This window comes from Pituophis catenifer, unplaced genomic scaffold (genome assembly GCF_029215685.1).
Source record: "Pituophis catenifer annectens isolate HBS135680 unplaced genomic scaffold, rPitCat1.0.hap2 SCAF_1, whole genome shotgun sequence".
NCBI lineage: Eukaryota > Metazoa > Chordata > Lepidosauria > Squamata > Colubridae > Pituophis > Pituophis catenifer.
Window position 1 is genome coordinate 126827566 of NW_027256881.1, and position 20415 is coordinate 126847980.

Below are 20415 nucleotides of genomic sequence, written 5' to 3' on the forward strand. Positions count from 1 at the left end.
CTTTTCCATGATCTCTGAAACCTGCTTTAGCGCCAACCTATTTTCAAAACAATTTGAAGTTCAAAAGAACAGAATCCATTTTAGGAGACCGGTCACCATTTTTTTCTTTCTTTCCCAGAAGTCTCTCCTTTGAATCTCCAACCTCCTCCTTCCTTCTCTCCCTCCTCCTCCTCCTCCTCCTCCTCCTCCTCCTCCTCCTCCTCCTCCTCCTCCTCCTCTCAGCACAGCAGCAGCCCTCTTTCCTGTGAAGAAAGTTTCAGCTTCTCCTTCTCCAAGTTCCTAAAAAAGAAATGAATATATGTTTACAGTAATATCAATTACTGATATTTCACCATAGGAGTTTTTCACTATTAGGTTGCACTGTGGAATTCAATTTTCAGTTGAGCTACAGAAACCTCTGAAAGCATTTTTCATGTTCTTATATGTGCACAAACATCTGAAAGATGTTTAAAAATGCCAGACATTCCTCACAGACAAGTAATTAAGTGGAGCATCTTCATATTTGCCTACTTTGTATTTGATGATGTCATAGCAAGAACTGTGTGTGGAGAAAGTCAAAAGGGAGAGCAATCATACCCATATGAAAGAGGTAGAGTTTGCAGTGTAATAACACATCTGCCTTTTGCTTTTAATCCTTCCTCCTTCCTCTCCGACCGCTCGCAGTTTGTGTTGGCAGTGGGACAGAGGTCGACCTCGAGGCATCTTGCATGGGGAGTGCCGCAAGGGTCGGTCCTCTCGCCTCTCCTGTTCAACATTTATGTGAAGCCGCTGGGTGAGATCATCCGCGGTTTTGGGGTGAAGTGTCATCTGTACGCTGAAGATACTCAGCTGTACATCTCCACCCCAGACCACCCCAACGATGCCCTTGATGTGATGTCCCGCTGCCTGGAGGCCGTGTGGGCCTGGATGGGGAGGAACAGGCTCAGACTCAACCCCTCCAAGACCGAGTGGCTGTGGCTTCCGGCGCCCCGATTTAGTCAGGAGGTGCCATCGCTGACTATTGGGGGTGAATCCTTGCCCCCCACAGAGAGGGCTCGCAATCTGGGTGTCCTCCTGGATGCACGGCTGTCTTTAGAAGAGCACATGACGGCCGTGGCCAGGGCGGCCTTTTATCAGGTTCGCCTGATTCGCCAGTTGCAGCCCTTTCTGGATCGGGACGCCTTGCGCACGGTCACTCACGCCCTTGTCACCTCCCGGCTGGACTATTGTAATGCTCTCTACATGGGGCTCCCCTTGAAGAGCACTCGGAGGCTCCAACTGGTCCAGAATGCGGCTGCGCGGGTGGTTATGGTGCAACTCGTTGCGCCCACGTGACACCCCTCCTGCGCGAGCTGCACTGGCTCCCAGTGGTCTTCCGGGTGCGATTCAAGGTGTTGGTTACCACCTTTAAAGCGCTCCATGGCATAGGACCCGGGTACCTTCGAGACCGACTTCTGCCACCAATAGCCTCCCACCGACCAGTCCGCTCCCACAGAGAGGGTCTCCTCAGGGTGCCATCGGCCAAGTTATGTCGGCTGGCGACACCCAGGGAGAGGGCCTTCTCTGTGGGAGCCCCAGCCCTGTGGAATGAACTGCCCCCGGAAATACGTAAGATCTCCGACCTCCGGGTGTTTCGCTGCGCTCTGAAGACCCTGTTGTTCCGCCAGGCCGGGCTATTAACATAACGTTTTAAATTGGGGTATTTTAAATTTCTGGGATTTTAATTGGAGCCTAATTATTTAATGATTTTAAATTTTAATTGTTGTTTTGTTTCTGTGTTTTTAAATAGGCTGTACACCGCCCTGAGTCCTTCAGGAGAAGGGCGGTATAGAAATAAAATTATTATTATTAAAAAAAATATATTATTATTAATAAGAAAAGATAAAAAAACAAGGAGGAAAAAAAGATTTCTGGTTTCCTAAATGTTCATCATCTTCATCTTCATCTTCATCATCATCTCCATATCTATCTATCATCTATCTATCTATCTATCTATCTATCTATCTATCTATCTATCTATCTATCTATCTATCTATCTCTATCCATCTATCTATTATCTATTCTCTCTCTCACTATGTCTGTCTATCTGTCTATCATCTATCTATCTATCTATCTATCTATCTATCTATCTATCTATCTATCTATCATCTATCTATCTATCTATCTATCTATCTATCTATCTATCTTATCTTTCTCTCACTATCTCTATCTATCATTTATCATGTCTACCTGTCTACCTATCTACCAATATCTACCTACTTGTATTTGTTGTTGTTTTAATGAAAGATTTTAAACCTGCAGACATCTCTGATCATAACAAAATAAATAACTATTGTGTTTTTCCTTCTCTCCTCCCTCCTTTTCCTAAAAAAAATAAAATCAGCTGAAGGCGCTTGTGGAGGTACCCTCCGTGGGACCAGTGGAATTATTTCAAGTCCTCACTTTCCTTCAGAATATGACAATAATGCAGACTGCACGTGGACCATTCTTGCAGAGCCAGGAGACACCATTGCTCTGGTTTTCACAGATTTCCAACTGGAAGAAGGCTATGATTTCTTAGAGATCAGTGGCACTGAAGCCCCATCCATATGGTAAGTTAACACAAGAGTGAACAGTCTCACTACTTTATAGAAGGTATAATATATATGTTATACCTTCTATAAAGCATATTTGGGTGTGGGTGTGTGGGTGTGATATATATATATATATGTGTGTGTGTGTGTGTGTGTGTGTGTGTGTGTGTGTGTATTAATCACAGTTGCTGCTCACTGTAAAAAAAGCATAACCAATTCTTCTATCCCTTTAATCAAAGGGTGCCTAAATTTCTGCTACTAGATGAAACATTATGCTCCACTGTGTCTTATTTGGGGGAAAAAATATAAAAATTAAGGAAGGAGGGAAAAGGGAAACCTTATTTTAAAAAAATGCTAAATATGATGAAATGGTAGGCTAGTGCCCTCTAATGGATGGATCAAAAATTATTCCATTTGTGAGTCATCTTAACCTTTTAATAGATTGCATTTCAAAAGTATTGTTATAATGGATTGAGTTTCTTATTTTGATAAAAGAGAACACAAAAGAGAGAGAACAGATTCCACTGTAATGCAGGGATTCATTGTGATTGTACTGCTGCCAGCATGAAGTTCAATGTGGTGAAGAATTAGCAGCTGTTATTGAGGAATATATTGAAGGGTTAAGCAATTATTTTTTTTTTACAGCTGGTGGAATTTCTACAAAGAATTATATGTTTTTAATTATACATATGTCTTTTCTACAGTTTATTCTCCAATAATAATTAGATAATTTATGCCTACCAGTAGCATTTAATATCAAGAATAAGCTTAACTGACATTTTTAAAATTTGTAATTAAGTTTAACTATGAATGGTTACCATACTATAGCAGATATACCCTAAATATATTGCATAGTATTATAACAGGACTAACATTAGATTGGTTGTATGTGGATTTGTTTAATATGAAAACCTCAACATTTTAGCTGAAAATAGTGAAAGTGACAGCAAGTACTTTATATATATATCCTTACAAAAGAATATATATATATCCTTACAAAAGAAGCAGCAGTGGCTTTTGCTTTAGTGCTATATGTGGGCATTGTTTTTGTGTAAATTTTCCATTCCACCCACATTCTCTCTGCACAAAAACTACATTTTTACTTTGTTGCTATCCAAAGCTCACCCAGTGATTTTTCACTGGGGGAAAAAAATAAAATGTACATATTGTGATGGTGTATAATAGGCCAGGTTCCCAGGAGGGCGGGGGTGCATTCCAGAGAAGCAAGAGACGTCTCAGTTCAGATAACATACTTTACTTTGGCAAGATTCTGTCTATGGGTCAGGAACAATAAAGACATTTGCTTGGAAGAATCACAGTGTGTCCTTCTTGGTTTTTTCGACTCTTGTAGGCACATATATACATAAGCATACTGACATAGCAATCCAGAGAGGAATAAGGCAATTCATTGTGTTTTCTTGAGTTACTCAGAATGGAATGTTTGTGGGTTCATCTTTGTCACTTGTTCCAGGTTCTTCACAAAAATTATTTTTCAATTTGAAGAGCTTATTGTGCTGGAATGGAAAGGAAAGCATTGACTGGCAAAAGGGGTGAAAATATATACTCACACATAGAAATTACTGCTACTTGATGCTTGCTACTTTATTAAAATGTCTTGATAAAGAGAAGAGAAAGTGGAAGGAATAGATTTGGTGACTGACTGTTCTGCCCTCAAATCAGAATGATTCTTTGAAATTGGTTGAGAAATTGAGCAATATTGAAGCTATTGTCTTTCCTTGATTGATTTAAGAACTGTATTTTCTTTTATGGAAAAGACAAGGGAGTTAGTCTATGTGCTTTTTGTCACCCGAAGTCATTTTCAACTTTTTCACAAAGGACATCATTACTTTTGGCAAACTCTTTCTTCTTTCCATGAAACCTCACAAACCAGCAGTTCGGAATTTTCCGCACATTATTTCCACTATAATATCCAGTTTTACACAAATGTTTGGTTTTTTAAATTTATTTTTATTTATGTACATGTATAAGCCATCCATCTCACTATTAAATGACTGTTCTTGTTCATGCTATTGCCTTTTCTCCCAAATCAAACAACATTACAATCTGCATTGCTTAAACGTCCCTGATTTCTATGAAATTCAGCATATTTCTTGTACTTAAATTGTTCTAATGTTCCAGAATTGTTACCCCATTCTGATAAAATGTTTGTTTTTTTCAAACAAAAATTTTATTTATTTAGAAGGGGTTAAATGGGATATTAGTATAAGAAAGGAGCAAATCTGATGCCAAATCTGATGCCAACTTTTTTTTAAGTAGCAAAGCTAATTTTAACCTATTTACCACAAACTGCTATATAATCCTACAAGAACATAATGTAAATTGTGAGAGAACTGAAGCAGATGTTGATTAATGACCTTAAGTTGTTGCCTGCATAGAAATGAAGAATATATATATATATATATATATATATATATATATATATATATATATATATATATATATATCTTTTAAGAATACTATTTTTTTACTAAATGAGTGCTACTTTCAAAACAATAGGTGCTATTGTAATGTTGAAACATATGTAAATTATGTCTTTATGTTATTTTTATGTTTTGTTTTGAAAGCCAGTTTTATTTCTTCTAATTGAGCACAGACCTGACATATAAACATATAAAACTCAAGAATAATAGCTATGTTTAGTGCAATTTAATTAAAGTTAATTATTAAATAAGTTGCATAGCTGTTCAACATGACTATTTATGTTCTGATTTGATATGCATGGGTGTCATGTATCTATTCAATTTAATAGGAGATGCTGCTACATAATTAAAACCCAATCATCTGTGTTGATTTCTGTGACCATACTTGAAAGCAAATTCCTACTTTTCTACAATAAATTAGTTATTCTAATAATTAACCTTGACTTTGTTATTCAGTCTTTTTATTATTATTTTTATTCTAGAAGAAATAGTGAGTTACAGAGGGAAATGATCTGGGGCGATTTAAAACATTTTTTTTTTTTAGCAAGAAATGTAGTCACTGTATTAAAAAAAAAAAAAAAAAGATGGGAAAAGGAAGAATTAGCCTGAAAAATAACCTTAAATAGTCAGCAATTTAACTCCTTAATAATTCCATTCTTTGATTAGATCAGGTCAACCAGTGTAGGAGTATTTACAGTCAAACATGATACCTTATTTTAGAAATCAAATCTACATTTTCCCAATCTGCACTGAATGATCCCTTGGCCTTTATAGCATCTCAATATTGTGGACCAGTTCATCACATTTTTAAAATATGTAATAGGTTGATGTTTACGGGTCTTCTTTTTCTTAGCTGTTTGTTTGGGAAACACATGTAAATTATGTATTTTTTTGAGCTGAAAGTATTCTTTACCAAAGGATAATTGTAGAGTGCATAACCACACAAACTCTTTGATTCATCGCTGTTCTTCATGGCCTTTTTACAGATGCTTAGATTTTTAATAGCATATCTGAAAGCGACAAATGAAAGCAAGTTCTTTTTCACTTTCTTTTCTTCCAAAATGGCTTTATTTAAAAGAAGTTGATGATAATTGTATACTGATTTGCAAATAATTCAATAAGCGTGAATTAGGTACGCTAGCATTAAAATGTGAACCAAAACAACACCCACATTTCTACCAAATCTCTGTCATAAACCATCATTTTTTTAAATAGCCTGATACTGTTTTTGAATTGATGAATCGAACCCTTACTGAAGAAACTTGGATATGGGAGAGTCATGAAGTTAAGACTGACATCATTATTGTTGATTAGCACATAAATAATACTGGTGTGAGTAGTGGATATCTGTGGCAATTTGTCAGCTATGAAAACATATATGTTTGTTCATTCATTCATTCATTCATTCATTCATTCATTCATTCATTCATTTCCCACCTTTATTATTTTTATAAGCAACTCAAGGCAGCAATTGTACCTAATACTCCTTCCTCCTCCTATTTTCCCTCCAACACCAACCATGTGAGGTGATCTGGGATGAGAGAGAATGAGTGTCCCAAAACCATCCAGCTGGCTTTCTTGCCCAAGGCGGGACTAGAATTCAGGGTCTTCTGGTTTCTAATCTAGTACCTTAACCACTAGACCAAACTGGCTCTTAACCACTTGGTTGCTCATAGGAAAGAGTGTCTCAGATGTGAAAGTTGCTAATGGATTTGTGATATGTTCATATAACTGCATATACCTATAGACCCAAATCTGGATGCAAGGTGAAAGGTTAGACCAGAAATTGTGACACACACACACACACACAAAAAAAGCAGAATCGAGGTTTAGTGGTTTATTAGAACTGTGCAGAGCAGTCAAAGGAGAAGCTTTGCCAAGAGCATTGGTGTGATTGAAGGCCCTTCTTCAAAGTGTTATAGCCACAGTATTCTCTGGAGGAATTGGCCTCTTTCAAAGGTTTTTTTTCCTGGCTGCCTGAAGTGTTCCAGGGGTAGGTTTCAATTTTTTTACTACCGGTTCTGTGGGCGTGGCTTGGTGGGCATGGCTTGGTGGGTGTGGCAAGGGAAGGATACCATAAAATCTCCATTCTCTCCCCAATCCAGGGGAAGGTTACTGCAAAATCCCCATTTCCTCCCGATCAGCTGGGACTTGGGAGGCAGAGAATAGATGGGGGTGGGGCCAGTCAGAGGTGGTATTTACCAGTTCTCTGAAGTACTCAAAATTTCCACTACCGGTTCTCCAGAACTGGTCAGAACCTGCTGAAACCTACCTCTGAAGTGTTCTGTATTGAACCAGGCCACCAAAATGGAATTTGTTGTGCCAGGGTTTCTATTCCACTGATGGATAGATACCTAGAGAAACAGTTTTGTGGAAAGTTATAATAGGAAGGCATCTCTTACTCCATTGCTTAAATATTTACATTTGAACAAGATCAGTATAGAAATATGAAGTTTATTTGAAACCGTCGATGAAATGTCAGGGACCTTTCTAAACCATCCATGGATCACCAATGATCAAAACAAATCTATTCATCAATTGACACAGTACAACCTGTGAAAGCTTCCAGGTGTAGTTGATTTTCTTAAGTATTGAAAATGGAGTACAATATTCCATAGCTGAAAGGATCGAGAGCAGTTATTATTTTCTCTGCCTGAACATGTGCTGATGCTAATATTGCTAACACACCAAAGCATGCTGAATTTATGCGGATTCTGTCACTAAAACAGCTCTGAAAGCAAATGCTACTAAGGCTATTAATGGTAGCAATAGAGTAGCATAATTGATTGTCTCTCATACTCTCATACGTAGTTCTTGCTTAGAGATTAGTCATTGGCTAAGATCAAAATGTGTTCGGTATGCAGGAAGAACGGAAAAGAAGGAAAAGTAAATTGATGCTTAATTCATAGAGCATTAGCACTTCTTAGGCACCTGCTAATTTACTACCTCCTGTGTTAGCAAAATACAAAGGCATAATTCATATCCATCATCCCACAGTTGAATCTGTCAGGAATACCAGACTGAGCATATGCTTTTATAACTTGCATATGACCTATGATGTAATTTGCTAGTGAACAATAAATTACATAAAAGCTAGTTGGTTTCTCAAACATGAGATATATATTTATAGAAAGCTGACAGTCAATTTCCTTTGGCAATTCATAATTGGCTTTCCATTTCATTCAGAGGCAAACTATACTGAGTATCAATAAATGGGAGGGAATACAATTAAACTAAATCTTGACATAGTTCCTCAGCGTATATGGTGGAATGGGGGCTTGTAATTCCTCCTGAATTTAGAAAAGGAAAGGCCAAACCCACCTTGAATCCTCAAGAGATCTCTATATGAGCAAATTCCTGCTCTAATTACTTAGACTTTCTGTCAAAACTGATTTCTTAAGATTTTTAGCATACTTTTCAGAAGATGGATGACAGGCCTTATCAATATATATCTGATTTTCAAAGACCAGGGCGATTCATGGTCTTGTCCAATATCTGAAAAATAAACGTTTCACACAAATGCTCGTGTATTTGTTTTCCTCCAGCTTTCCATTATGCCAAAATCACTGAGTTTACGTATTCACATCTACTTCTTCATAAAAGAAACGTGGAACAATTTGAAATTGATTTGTTCATGTAACAAAGTTTTCTTAGCTGTCCCTAAACAATTTACTCCTTTTTATTATGTTGCTGAATGCATACCTTGGTATGAATCCCAGCTGGAAAATGAAGATATATTCTTAAAACAAAAACAACCCCCCCCCCCAATAACAATTCAATATATAGTAATTAATGGGTAATGTCTATAATACCTTGGTTTGGAACCAGATGGCTAACGAGATACTTCTGCAAATGAAAAACAGAGGAAATATTTGATAAATCATCCGGCAACCCATAACATTGAAGATACTGTTGGGAGGTTGTGAGACTTCAGGACAATTTAGAAATTGTGGTAATGGAAATAGGGAGGAAGAAGAAATGGCTATACCAGCCTTCCTTCTTCCTCCAACAATAGTTACTACTGAATCAAAACAGCATTTGCAAATAGAAGGAGCTTTGGATTTCTAGACTGTGCTGAGTGCAACAGGTTAAAAACAATGTTCGAACCAGAATTAAGTATAAGTGGACAGTGTCAATTCTATCTGGATTTCTTTGAGAGTCTGCTCGGCTCCGAGTTCTTGATATTTCCTTGATTTTTTGGCTTGCCACACATATTTGTGGGGAGAGGTATCAAATTGGACTTGTTTAACAAACTCTTCAAAGCCTATAGCTTAGAATGAAGAAGAGAGAAGCTGTATGAACATTTCATGAGTATTCATCATTTTTTAATCCCTACGTTTTAAGAAATATTTCACAGCTACCTTGGGCAAACAGTTGCATCATCCATCAACTCCTAAGAATGCCTGGGGGTAGAATACTCAGAGGTGGCTCTAGTGTTTTTATTTTTTAAGTAAAATGAGCAGGTAAGTCAGAGACTTTTCACCAGGCATACAATTGTTATTTGCAAAAAAGGAAAGAGGACATATACATTTGTTATTTTTTTTTGCTTATTGCAATATGCCCTTCTCAGTTTAGAATTGCAGATTTCTTATATCAGTTGGTTTACATTTTTTTCAAGTTGCAATACAATATACCTAATATAATTAATATAAGGAGTGTATTTAGTTTAATATATGCACGATATATTGGTATATATATTAACAAAAGTTTCCACTGGCTGTGATGAGCAGTCTATATCATTTTTTTTTTAAACTGAAGATTTATTTGATGAAAAATCATTGCTGCTATAGAATAACAACAATCCAATTTCTCAACATGTTTCAGATTTCTGATATTAGATTTTTGGCAGCAGTTTCCATTTATTCCCCTTTTAGAATGAACCTTCACTCCATTTTATTTATTTATTTAGTGTATGGCAACTCCACTTAAATATTAGTAAATAAGCATGGATATCAACAAAACATCTTAAACTTACTTGAAAGATCTCACTATTCACAAAAATCAGGGTATTTCCATAACAGCTTATTTATTAATGGGTTAATCAGCTCAAATGATTTTTTCCCCTTTTTAAAAAAGAAATATTTGAATATGTATGCAGTTGAGTTCACTGATTAGATTCTAAGGACAAAACTTTGCCTGCAGCATTTTAGAACTTCCTATAGTGCTCCTTGCAGGAGGTTTATAGAAAGTTGGTGTTACAACAGATTTTGGAATCAATTCATGTCTATACTTCACTTCTGATGCTTTCACTTTTGGTTTATATGTTGATTCACAAAATTTAACATCTGTCTTACCTACAGTGATATCCAGTGGGAATCCTTTCCCTATACTGTACATCTTCATCAAGTGTAGATATACACTTACACTGGAAGAGTTATCATGTCTCTAGGTAGAAAACGCCAAACGATTCATTTTTCCCCCAGTAGCCTTGGTTCATAGGCTTTTCATGGATGACCCACTATTATGAAATTGCTGAGACCCAGAATTGCAAATCACAGATTGATTTATTTTGAGCACTGGTGAATCTGATGCTTCTCACTGACAGTGATACTTACATACACAACCATAAATGAAATAATTCCTTGTTCTCAAAACAAAGATTTGGTAAAATGTATTTTGGATTGGTGGGAGCTGTATATAAGTATTACCCATGCCCTACACCAGGAATGCTCTGAAATACACTGCTGTTAAATATAAGGTTTCATGCAGAAGGTTCTAAAAGGCCATGTTTGTTAGTGTTGTGGCCCCGCCCTCTGAGCCTGTCCCATCGGAGGAAGAAAGCTCCGAGCATGAGGAAGAGGAGTCAGCCAGGCCTCCCTCTCCAGGCCCGTCCCCTCTGGCATTGTCTCAAGTGCCGGCCGAGGGAGAGGAGACAGCTGATTCGAGTCAAAGTGATAATGACACATCATTCCTGGACGCACGCCTCCGAAGGCGTGATAAACGTTTGCAGCAGCTTGGGAGGCGTGCTAGGGATTAGAACTGAGTCACTGGACCACACCCCAGAGACCACACCCCAGAGACTATATAATAGAGAGTGGTGGTCAAGGATCTTTTGTGACGAACAAAGCAAAACCTTGGAGTCACTAAAGCCTCGTCCGGAACTGCTGGGAGGAATATTATTTCTGTTTGGACTTTCTTGAACGTTCGTATCTTATCTGTCTGTTTGTGAAAATAAAGTAACTTGGCAGACGGTGTGTCTATCGCTGCCAAGTTGGAGATAAGAACTGGGTGCGTTCCAAAGTGTTTCCTTAACCCTCGACTGGCTGTGTGTGTGTGTGTGGGGACGGGGACAGATCAGTTAGTTGTGTCAGCTGTCACTCCATCCCTAACCAATGAAAACTCTTCTCCGATGCTCTACTTCTTCCATACATTGTTTATTTTTTCTTTCCCATTATACCACTGACCAATTCAATTTAAATGGGTTGATCCGCCTATTTAGAAAAGAAAAATTGGCGGTAATATCCAGAGTTTTGGTTTCTCTTGCACTCAGGAAAGGACTTGGAGGTGGGCAAAAAGGTCAGTGATTAGACTGAAGGGGTAGTCTTACAGGAAGCCAGAAAATCATTTGGATCCCAGAAGATTGCTAACATAGAACATGTCATGTCAGCGTGACATGGTCACCTTCCCAGTGCCCTACACTGATGGTCAAAACATCACAAGGCAGGATATTTGAAAAAAAACAACATTACTTCTAGGACATGGCAACTTATGCCATCCTTGCGTTGTTGTCTCTGCTACAAAAGGCACAGTGATACAGGTAGGGACATGTGAATGAGCACTCAAACATAGACAGTAGATTTTGGAAGCTGAATAGAGTTAACATAGCCTTTATATTTGTATGTAACATGCACAGGTAGTCCTGGACTTCCAACCATTCATTTAGTAACCATTCAAAGTTACAATTGCACTGAAAAAAGTGACTGTGACTTTCATATTTACAAATGTCACAGCATCCTCACGTAATCAACATTTGCATGTTTGGCAACTGGAATGTATTCATGAGGGTTGTATTGTCCCATGGTCCTGTGATCACCGTTTGTGACCTTTCCAGATGACTTCCAACAAGCAAAGTCAAGGGGGGAAACCAGATTCGATGAACAACCACATGATTCACTTAACAACTGTGGCAAAAAAGTCATAAAATGAGGCACAGTTCAATTAACAACTGCTTTGCTTAGCAACAGAAATTTTGGACTCAATTGTCATACGTTGAGAACTACCTGTACTGGGAACCCAGAAGCATCGCAGTGAGACTGGTTGGGAAAATACCGGGCTCTAATGAGCCTGGTGAAAACTCAGCCAGATGAACCACCATCGGGGGGGTCTTCGGACCGGAACTGTCCTGTAGAGACAGTGAAGAAGGAGAGGCATCTTGGTTGGCTAAAGAGGAACAGGCAAGTTCCTCAGAAAACCAGAGAAAACTCTTCGATCCGATGGGGGGGGGGGGGTGGCCATTGCGAACTGCCATGAAGATGGGGTATCTGGAATAAGAATTGTGCAGGAGCGAAGAATTGGACAGAGTACTGGTACCAGGTGAGTGATTGGCCAACTCACAGGTAATAAAAGAAAAATTGGAATTTTTTAAAGTTACCCCGGCATGAAAACAGCGGCTAAATAGCATTGGGGAGAGACAATTGAGAGAGAGAAGAGAGAAAGCGGAAGTGAAAAACACTAAAGCCCAAAACAGAATCTGATGCTTAAACTTTAAATGTGGATATTGAATTTAGAGAGATTAAATTGAATATAAGAAAAAGAACCTCAAAAGAAAATATTTTTAACAGGATTGTACATAAACCATATAGAAAATTTTGAATTTTAGAGGAAGATTAAAGAATGAGAAAAGATTGTAATAGAAAAGTTTGACCAAAGATTTTAAATTAAACTTGAATTGGAATGTAAAACTGGAATTTGGATTTTATAAATTTGGACTGGACTATAAATTGATTTGGTGCACAAAGGCAAAAAAGAAGAAAATTAAATTAGTAAAAATTGTTAAAGTGGATTGCAAACAAAATGGACACTTTTTTAGACTGCTGACTCAGATTGTGGATTGTAGAGAGACATCTTCAGGAGAAACAAGATCATTAAAATACTAAAATTTTGTTTTGGAAAAAGCTTTACTTTGAAAGCCATAACAGCCGTGAGAATTTTCAAGGAGGGTTTGTTTGTCTACAAGCGGTTTGACTTTGATGATTAAAAAAGGAGGTCTGCAACACGATTTTAAATTTGAATAATATTAACTTAGAAAGATCAGTGAGAAGCAAGAAAGAGAGACTGACAATAAAGAAGAAGACAAAGAGTTGGATCATGGAAAATTAAAAGATTATGTCGGTAGTAATAATAAAAAGGAGAGCTTTAAAGATTACATTGGGATTAACAATGAAAAAAATAGAAAAGGGGGAAAGAGACAAAGAGACAAAGAAGGAAAAGAGGGTGGAATAGAAAGAATAAAAAAATTAAATGATTACATTGGGATTAACAGTGGAAATATTAGAAAGAAGGAGAAGGGATGGAAAATAATGGGAAATACAGGGCAAAATAGAGGAGTTTATGATTTTAAAACACAAAATGATTACACTGGAAAGAAAAGAAAAAGAGGAAAGAGATGGGAAATAATGGGAAATATAGGACAAAACAGGAGAGTTCAGGATTTTAAAGCACAAAAGAAAAGAAGTGGAAAGAAAAAGAAATAAAAACAGAAAGAGAGAAAGGGAAAGAAATAAAAGAGGAATGTGTTGTATATATTTAGAATTGAAATATGAATTGATGTAGGATTTATAGACGAAATGAATGATGGTAAAAAATGAAATTGTGATGTTAATTAAGTAATTTAAAATAATGGAAAATTATATGGAAGTATGAATGACATTAAATAGATTTTCAGAAATATATTTTATCTAAAAATAGAGAAATTGGAATAATTGGAATACTTTGAATTGCATTGTTGGAGATTATAAAATGCCAAGTTTTAAAAATATGAACAAATTTAATTAGGGAAATTGTAATAATTGGAGGTGAAATGATATTGTATTTTGAAATAGCTAGATTGTGATGAAAGTAGAAATGATTAAGATGTTGTTTGAAGAGGTATAAATATATATTTTTGACAAAGTATTTGAAAATTAGAGATAAGATTTAAGGATATAAAGAAAAAAAACTTATATAATTAATTGATTTTTATTAAGATATTGGAGTGTATGATTTGGAACAAGTTTTAAGGAAATACATGGTATAGAATGCTTTTGATTTATTATTTTGATATGAAACAAATGATTGTAATATTAGGAATTATGTTAAATGAGACTTCAAACTTAAGGGGTGTAATATGGAGAAGAAAGGGAAAATGGAATTTGGTTAAGATTAGAGTTAGGATGAATGGGTAATATTGATTTTTAAAAAAAGGAAGCAAGAAAGAAAAGAGAGAGAATAAATACTATGGCAAAAAGGGAATATATAAATTGTGTTGAAATGGCTAAAAATTTTTAAATTTGTGAACCGGCCAATACCCTGTTCAAAAAAAAAAATACATTGTCTCTGTGTTCAAAAAAAAACCACACACCTTTATATATACATAAAAAGAACTACCTGTACTGGGTTTTTTTAAATGTTTGGCAGTTTTGTGACTTTAATAATATTTGTGAGCGTCTGTTAAGCTTTCATATGCCAAATGTGTTGGAAATAAAACAGTTATAAGAGATATTCCAATTTTCTTCCTATGAAAAGGAAGTTCTAATCTGAACCTCTTTGCAGTGCTGACGTAGAGCTTTTCTAGTCTCATTTGTGGAGACAACAGTTTATATTGGATTAGGTTTTGCACTAGATCTAGGTTCCTTCCAACCATTGAATGCTGTGATTCTAATTGGAGAAAGTCATATGGACTTTCACCAAGCACTAAAAGTGAAATGCACAGTAAAATTGGACAGAGGAAAAGGGCACTGTTATAAATCCCAATGAACACTGCAAAGTTAGAAAGTGATGTGGATAAATCAATGGCTGGTAGAAATGTGTAAAGTATGGGATTGAGAGGTTCTGGCATGAATGGAGCACCATTCCTTAAAGGGTCGAGGAAGCCACAGTCTCATAGGTAGAGAAAAATCTGAGGAAATTCTCAAAGAAGACACATAGAGTCTTTGGGTAGTGTTTCTAAACCTTAGCAACTTTGAAATTAAAAAAAGATGTTGACACTCTAGAAAGACTGCAGAGAAGAACAAAGATGATTAGGGATCTGGAGGCTAAAACACATGAAGAAGGGTTTCAGGATTTGGGTATATCTAGTTTAATGAAAAGAAGGACTAGGGGTGACATGGTAGCAGTGTCTCAGTATCTAAGGGGTTACCACAAAGAAGAGGGGATCAAGCTATTCTCCAAAGCACGTAAGGTCAGGATCAGAAGGAATGGATGGAAACTAACCAAGGAGAGAACAAACCTAGAACTAAGGAGAAATTAAGTGTGAACAATTAATCAGTGGAACAACTTGGCTTCAGAAGTTACGAATGCTCCAACACTGGTGGTTTTTAAGAAGATGTTGAATAACCTTTTATCTGAAATGGTGTAGGGTTTCCTGCTTGAGCAAGGGGTTGAGCAAGGTCCATTCCAACTCTGTTATTCTGTTCTGTTCTGAAATATTTGGACTTCCATTCACAGAATTCCCCAGCCAGTAGGATGTCTGGAGAATTTGAAAGTGATGATCCATTCCTATTCCTCAAAAGATGAGAAACACTATTCTAGGGGATGAGACAATCTCAGTGCTTCAAGAAGAGCTACAGAGACGAGTGCCCTCTTTGAATGCATTGCAAAGTCTTATTAGAAGATGTCATTTGGGGGAAGTGGGCAATTTTCTACAATTAGATGATGGTGTTCTCAAGACTTCAGAGTTGGTAGTAGAGAAGATGATTGTGGTTCATCTTTCAACTATTTCTGACATATTTGAAAACAGTAGATGGCATGGAAGAGAACAGATAGTAAGAGATTCATTTTACTTCCTCCCAGAAATGTTGATCAATTCCCCTCCCTTTTCTGCCTGGGTTTTATAGAAAAATGTGGGTGTTTGTAGAAGGGAAATCCTCTTTATCTCTTCTTTTTCCATCTGTCTTACACAAAACAGCCTCTTATCTCTAAAGCATTCCCTGCCTAAGATAAATCAAGATAAGTTATTTAAGGCAAGCAAAGAATCATTTGTTCTCTGTTATCTATCTTACTCCATCCCTTTTTTCATTGACTGGAAGGTATGGTGTTTTTTCATTCATGTTTGAGAAGCTCCACATGCTTCCAGCCTATTTATTTCAGAGGAGTAATTTGGGAGTAGAAGCAAGAGATTTATAAACAGAAAATATGAGGTAAACTTCAGCTTTTGGAGTTCTATGAGACACTGAATGAAAGTTGAGGGGGTATCTATCATTGAAAATTTTGTGATAAAAAATGTTAGAGGGATCCTGGGATTAAAGAAAGATAATATAGGAAGTTCTAAATAAGCCTCTCAAACCATTTCCCCATTAAAACTAAATCAAATCAGCAATGCCTCCATAATGAAGATGTGACAAACCTATGGCCTCTTGTATCTCTGCAAAGCCTTGGGTGAAGGGGAAAATATTAAATGCATAGGGAATAATATTAACTATATGTAATAAGAATACAATTTAATGAAATTGAAATTTAATGAAATCAAATTTAGTTTTTGTTCTGGTTGTATGACCTTTTGGAAATGCAACCCCTGACATCCAATTCAAAGATCAAGTATTGCCTTCAGCCTGAAAAAGACTAAATTTCCCTGACATAAGAGCACAACATTGCATAAATAGCTGCTCTCAATTAAAAAGTCAGTGTCCTTCAGAAATGTCACCAACTATGTTTCCTTTCCTACAAAATGGCTTAGTTTGATAACAAAAACTAAAGTTTCATGCCTTAATGGTTTCATCTCCTTGTTAAATGTGGATATTTTGGTACAGAAACCAGAAGTAGCAGGAAGAAGAGAAGAATGCTGCCTATAATTTGGATATAATTCATTGTAAACATCTAACTACATTGTAAATTTTCTTTGCAAGATAAGGAATTAAATTTTCAAGGGATACCATTGGGACTTTGTAAAGAAATTGGAAAGAATAATGGATTTGGTGAATGATGATGATAATGATGATTGTCAGATGTAAATGCCTTATTCTCTAATGTGTAAATAATGTATATATGGAACATCAGGGGTTAACTTATTACTTGAGCTTTAATGTATTCATATTTTACCACTCCCATTCCTGGCTCCACCCCTTGTATATAAAAGGAGCCATCCTCCCCATTTTCCTTGCTTCTATCTTGAATATTCAGCGAATATAGAATGCCTATTATGATTAAAGAGAATTATATTTAAACCTATAACTTCTATTATCTTTATTGAGTCTGATCCTGAAAATATTGCAACAAGCTGGTAGCAGAGGATGGTTAATTGACTCAATAAGTAATTAAAAATGTCCAAGAAAGATAGGCCCAACACCAGGGCCTACAGCAAAGAAATAGAAACTGATCAAGAGATGATCAACGAATCCACTAATGCGATTTCGAGAGAATCCGAAGAATACACCACTGAAGAAGAAGAACTGATGAGTGAAAATAACGACCAGGAAGAAATCGAGATAGAAAATAACGAACTCAGGTCAGAAATATTAAAAATACTAAAAAGCCAAAAGAATGATGAAAGCCTCATCGCGGACCTCCAGGAGATGCTGAGGAACAGCGGAGCAGCGAGAGAGAAAAACATCATTAAAGAAAAACCCAAAGATCAAAAAACTGTGAGTGAAATGACTACTGAGAAAATAGTTGTAAAAAAGAAAAGATGTGACCCCGCGCGAAATTTTGAACGGCAGCCATCTTGGTTTCAACGAACTTCAAAAGAGAGTGAAGCAGAGCCAATCAAAACGCTCAGTTCAAAATTTCTGGCGCGAAAAACGCTATCAGACGAAGAAAGTGAAAAAGAAGTCTCAAACTCTTCAGATGAACCAAAATCAGAAAGTGAAGACGATTTAACAAAGTCTCAAGTAGAGTCAGCAATGAAAACACTTTTTGCTGCTTTTGGGCCAAGATTGAAAATTTCTAAGACATCAACGAAGAAGCAAGCAATCAAACCGACAACTCAAGACCTGCACGCTCCCATCCTGACTTCGAAAACGACGACACCCGAGCCCAGAGAGCCATGCCGATTCCGTCCTACACCGCAGACAGAATCGAGTGCCAGCACACACAAGAGAAAGAGAAGAACCGCCGCCATCACCAAAGCCCCAAAAACCGAGCCAGAGACCGACTCATCTGAAGAGGAGCGGATCGAGAGAGCTGAAATGGAGAGAACCTTCCACAACGGCGCCAAAGAAGAAATGAGCAACGCGCATGTGCAAAACTACGTAGACGGCCCCGAAAGACTTGAACTGGCCAGAGAACCGCGCAGACTCGTTACAAGCATCCCAATGCCGTTCTGTAATTTCCTGCACTTGAGAGACCACGGACTGCCTCAGGTTGTAAGTAATGGACAAAATAATGTGGGGAACTTACCCAGTGACTTCCCAAAACTTAGAGTTGATGGCATTAATTTACAAGAGTGGTACCAACAGCTTCAGGTTATTTTTATGAAAGAAAATTTACTATTCTTTATAACTAGTCCTCCAAGAAGACCTTGGACTTTAAAAATAGACTGTTTACATCATAGAGCATTTTTCATAATAATTTCTAGCGTGTCTCCTGCAATGTATCATAGCATCAAACCAAACCTAACTGTATCAGAAATAATTCAATGCATGTTTAATCTATTTCACAGCGATAGCGTAGCCACAACCACAAGAATGTCTAAGGATTTCTTTTCTTCTAGAGTGAAACCAGGGGTTTCTATAAGTGAACATTTGATAAATCTAAACAAAATAAGAGCTGAGCTGCAATTGAGGGGGGAAGTGATTTCAGATCAAACTATGAAAAGTGTTATTATCAATTCACTTGATCCATCATGGGATAGCTTTATGTCACACTTAGATACCATTAATTTGGGATATTTGTCAATAGAAAGTCTATCTAACAAATTGATAGCAGAAGACAATTCAAGAAAAAATCGTTCCAGTAACCAAACAGAACACAAATCTTTTAGGAAAGTAGTCTTTCAAGATAAATATAATGAGGCCTTTAGATGCCACAATTGTGGATCCAGGGAACACAGTAGAAGAGACTGTCCCAAAGTCCCAAGGGAGAGACATAGGCCAGAATATAGGAGCAAATACAATTACAGACAATCTTCCACAGATAGACACAAATATAGAAGTCCACCAAACTACAGAGAAAGTAGAGGGGGTAGAGAAAATTCAAAAGAGAGAAAATCTGGGTCACTAAATGGGCTAAATAAACAAGACAGCACCAAAACACAACAAGATGAGAACAATAATTGGCTTATTGATTCTGGTGCAACAAATCACACCACTAATAACAAAAGTATATTATCTTCATTTACAGAAGATAAGTTTGTGATAAAGGTAGCTAATCAAGAAAAGGTTCAAGTGTTAGGCAGAGGAAATGTGACCTTGCCTGGTTTAGGGAAAATAGAGGGGGTATTATTAATCCCAGAAATACCTCACAACATACTAAGTGCTATAAAACTAAGCAGAGAATCTGACATCAATATAGTTTTCTCAAAGGGGAAAGCAACTATAGAAAAGAACAAAACAAATGTAGGCACTGTGATGATAAAAGGGGGTCTACCCTATCTGATAACCAAAGAAAGATGGTTACATAACATTGATTCAAATATGGAAGATTGTATTGAAGCAGATGATGAAAATGTCAGTAACAGTGACAATGATGAATGTAAAATAACTCATGATAACAAAAATACACACAATGAGAAGAAACCAAAAATAGGTAAACCAATTCATGATGAGTGTGCTCATATCTTACATAGGAAGTTAGGACATGCAAGCTTTCCTGTAGTACAAAAAATGACTGAACACGCAGAAGGTGTAAAAATAAAAAATTGTGAAAATTATTTAGAATGCTCAGTATGTAAATCCACCAAACTAAAAACCAGTCCTAGACCAAAAAAATCTAACAGATCAACTAACAATATTTTTGATTTGGTACATATGGACTTAGTTGGTCCATTAACTCCATCAATTACCTATAGAAAACGTTACTTCCTAACAATAGTGGATGATTACAGTCGCTATGGTTTTGTTTACACATTAAAGCACAAGGATGAAACCTTTCAGAAATTTAAGGAATTCTACAAACGCATAGAAACACAACATAATATCAGAATAAAACAAATTATGACAGATAGGGGATGTGAATTCATGTCTAAAGAATTCTCCCAATGGTTAAAGGATAGAGGGATGCTACATTTCACGTCCAATCCATTTTCTGCCTTTCAAAATGGGATTGCAGAGAGAAAGAACTCCACACTACAA

General features: G+C 36.8%; 1 protein-coding gene across 1 annotated transcript in view; it reads left to right on the forward strand.

Moving 5' to 3' along the window:
• CSMD1 (CUB and Sushi multiple domains 1) overlaps positions 1-20415 on the forward strand; it is a 1157523-nt gene that overhangs the window by 643182 nt on the left and 493926 nt on the right. The window contains exon 5 of the mRNA XM_070954938.1: positions 2363-2570. Coding sequence (XP_070811039.1) covers positions 2363-2570 — 208 coding nt within the window. The remainder of the gene's footprint in view (positions 1-2362; positions 2571-20415) is intronic.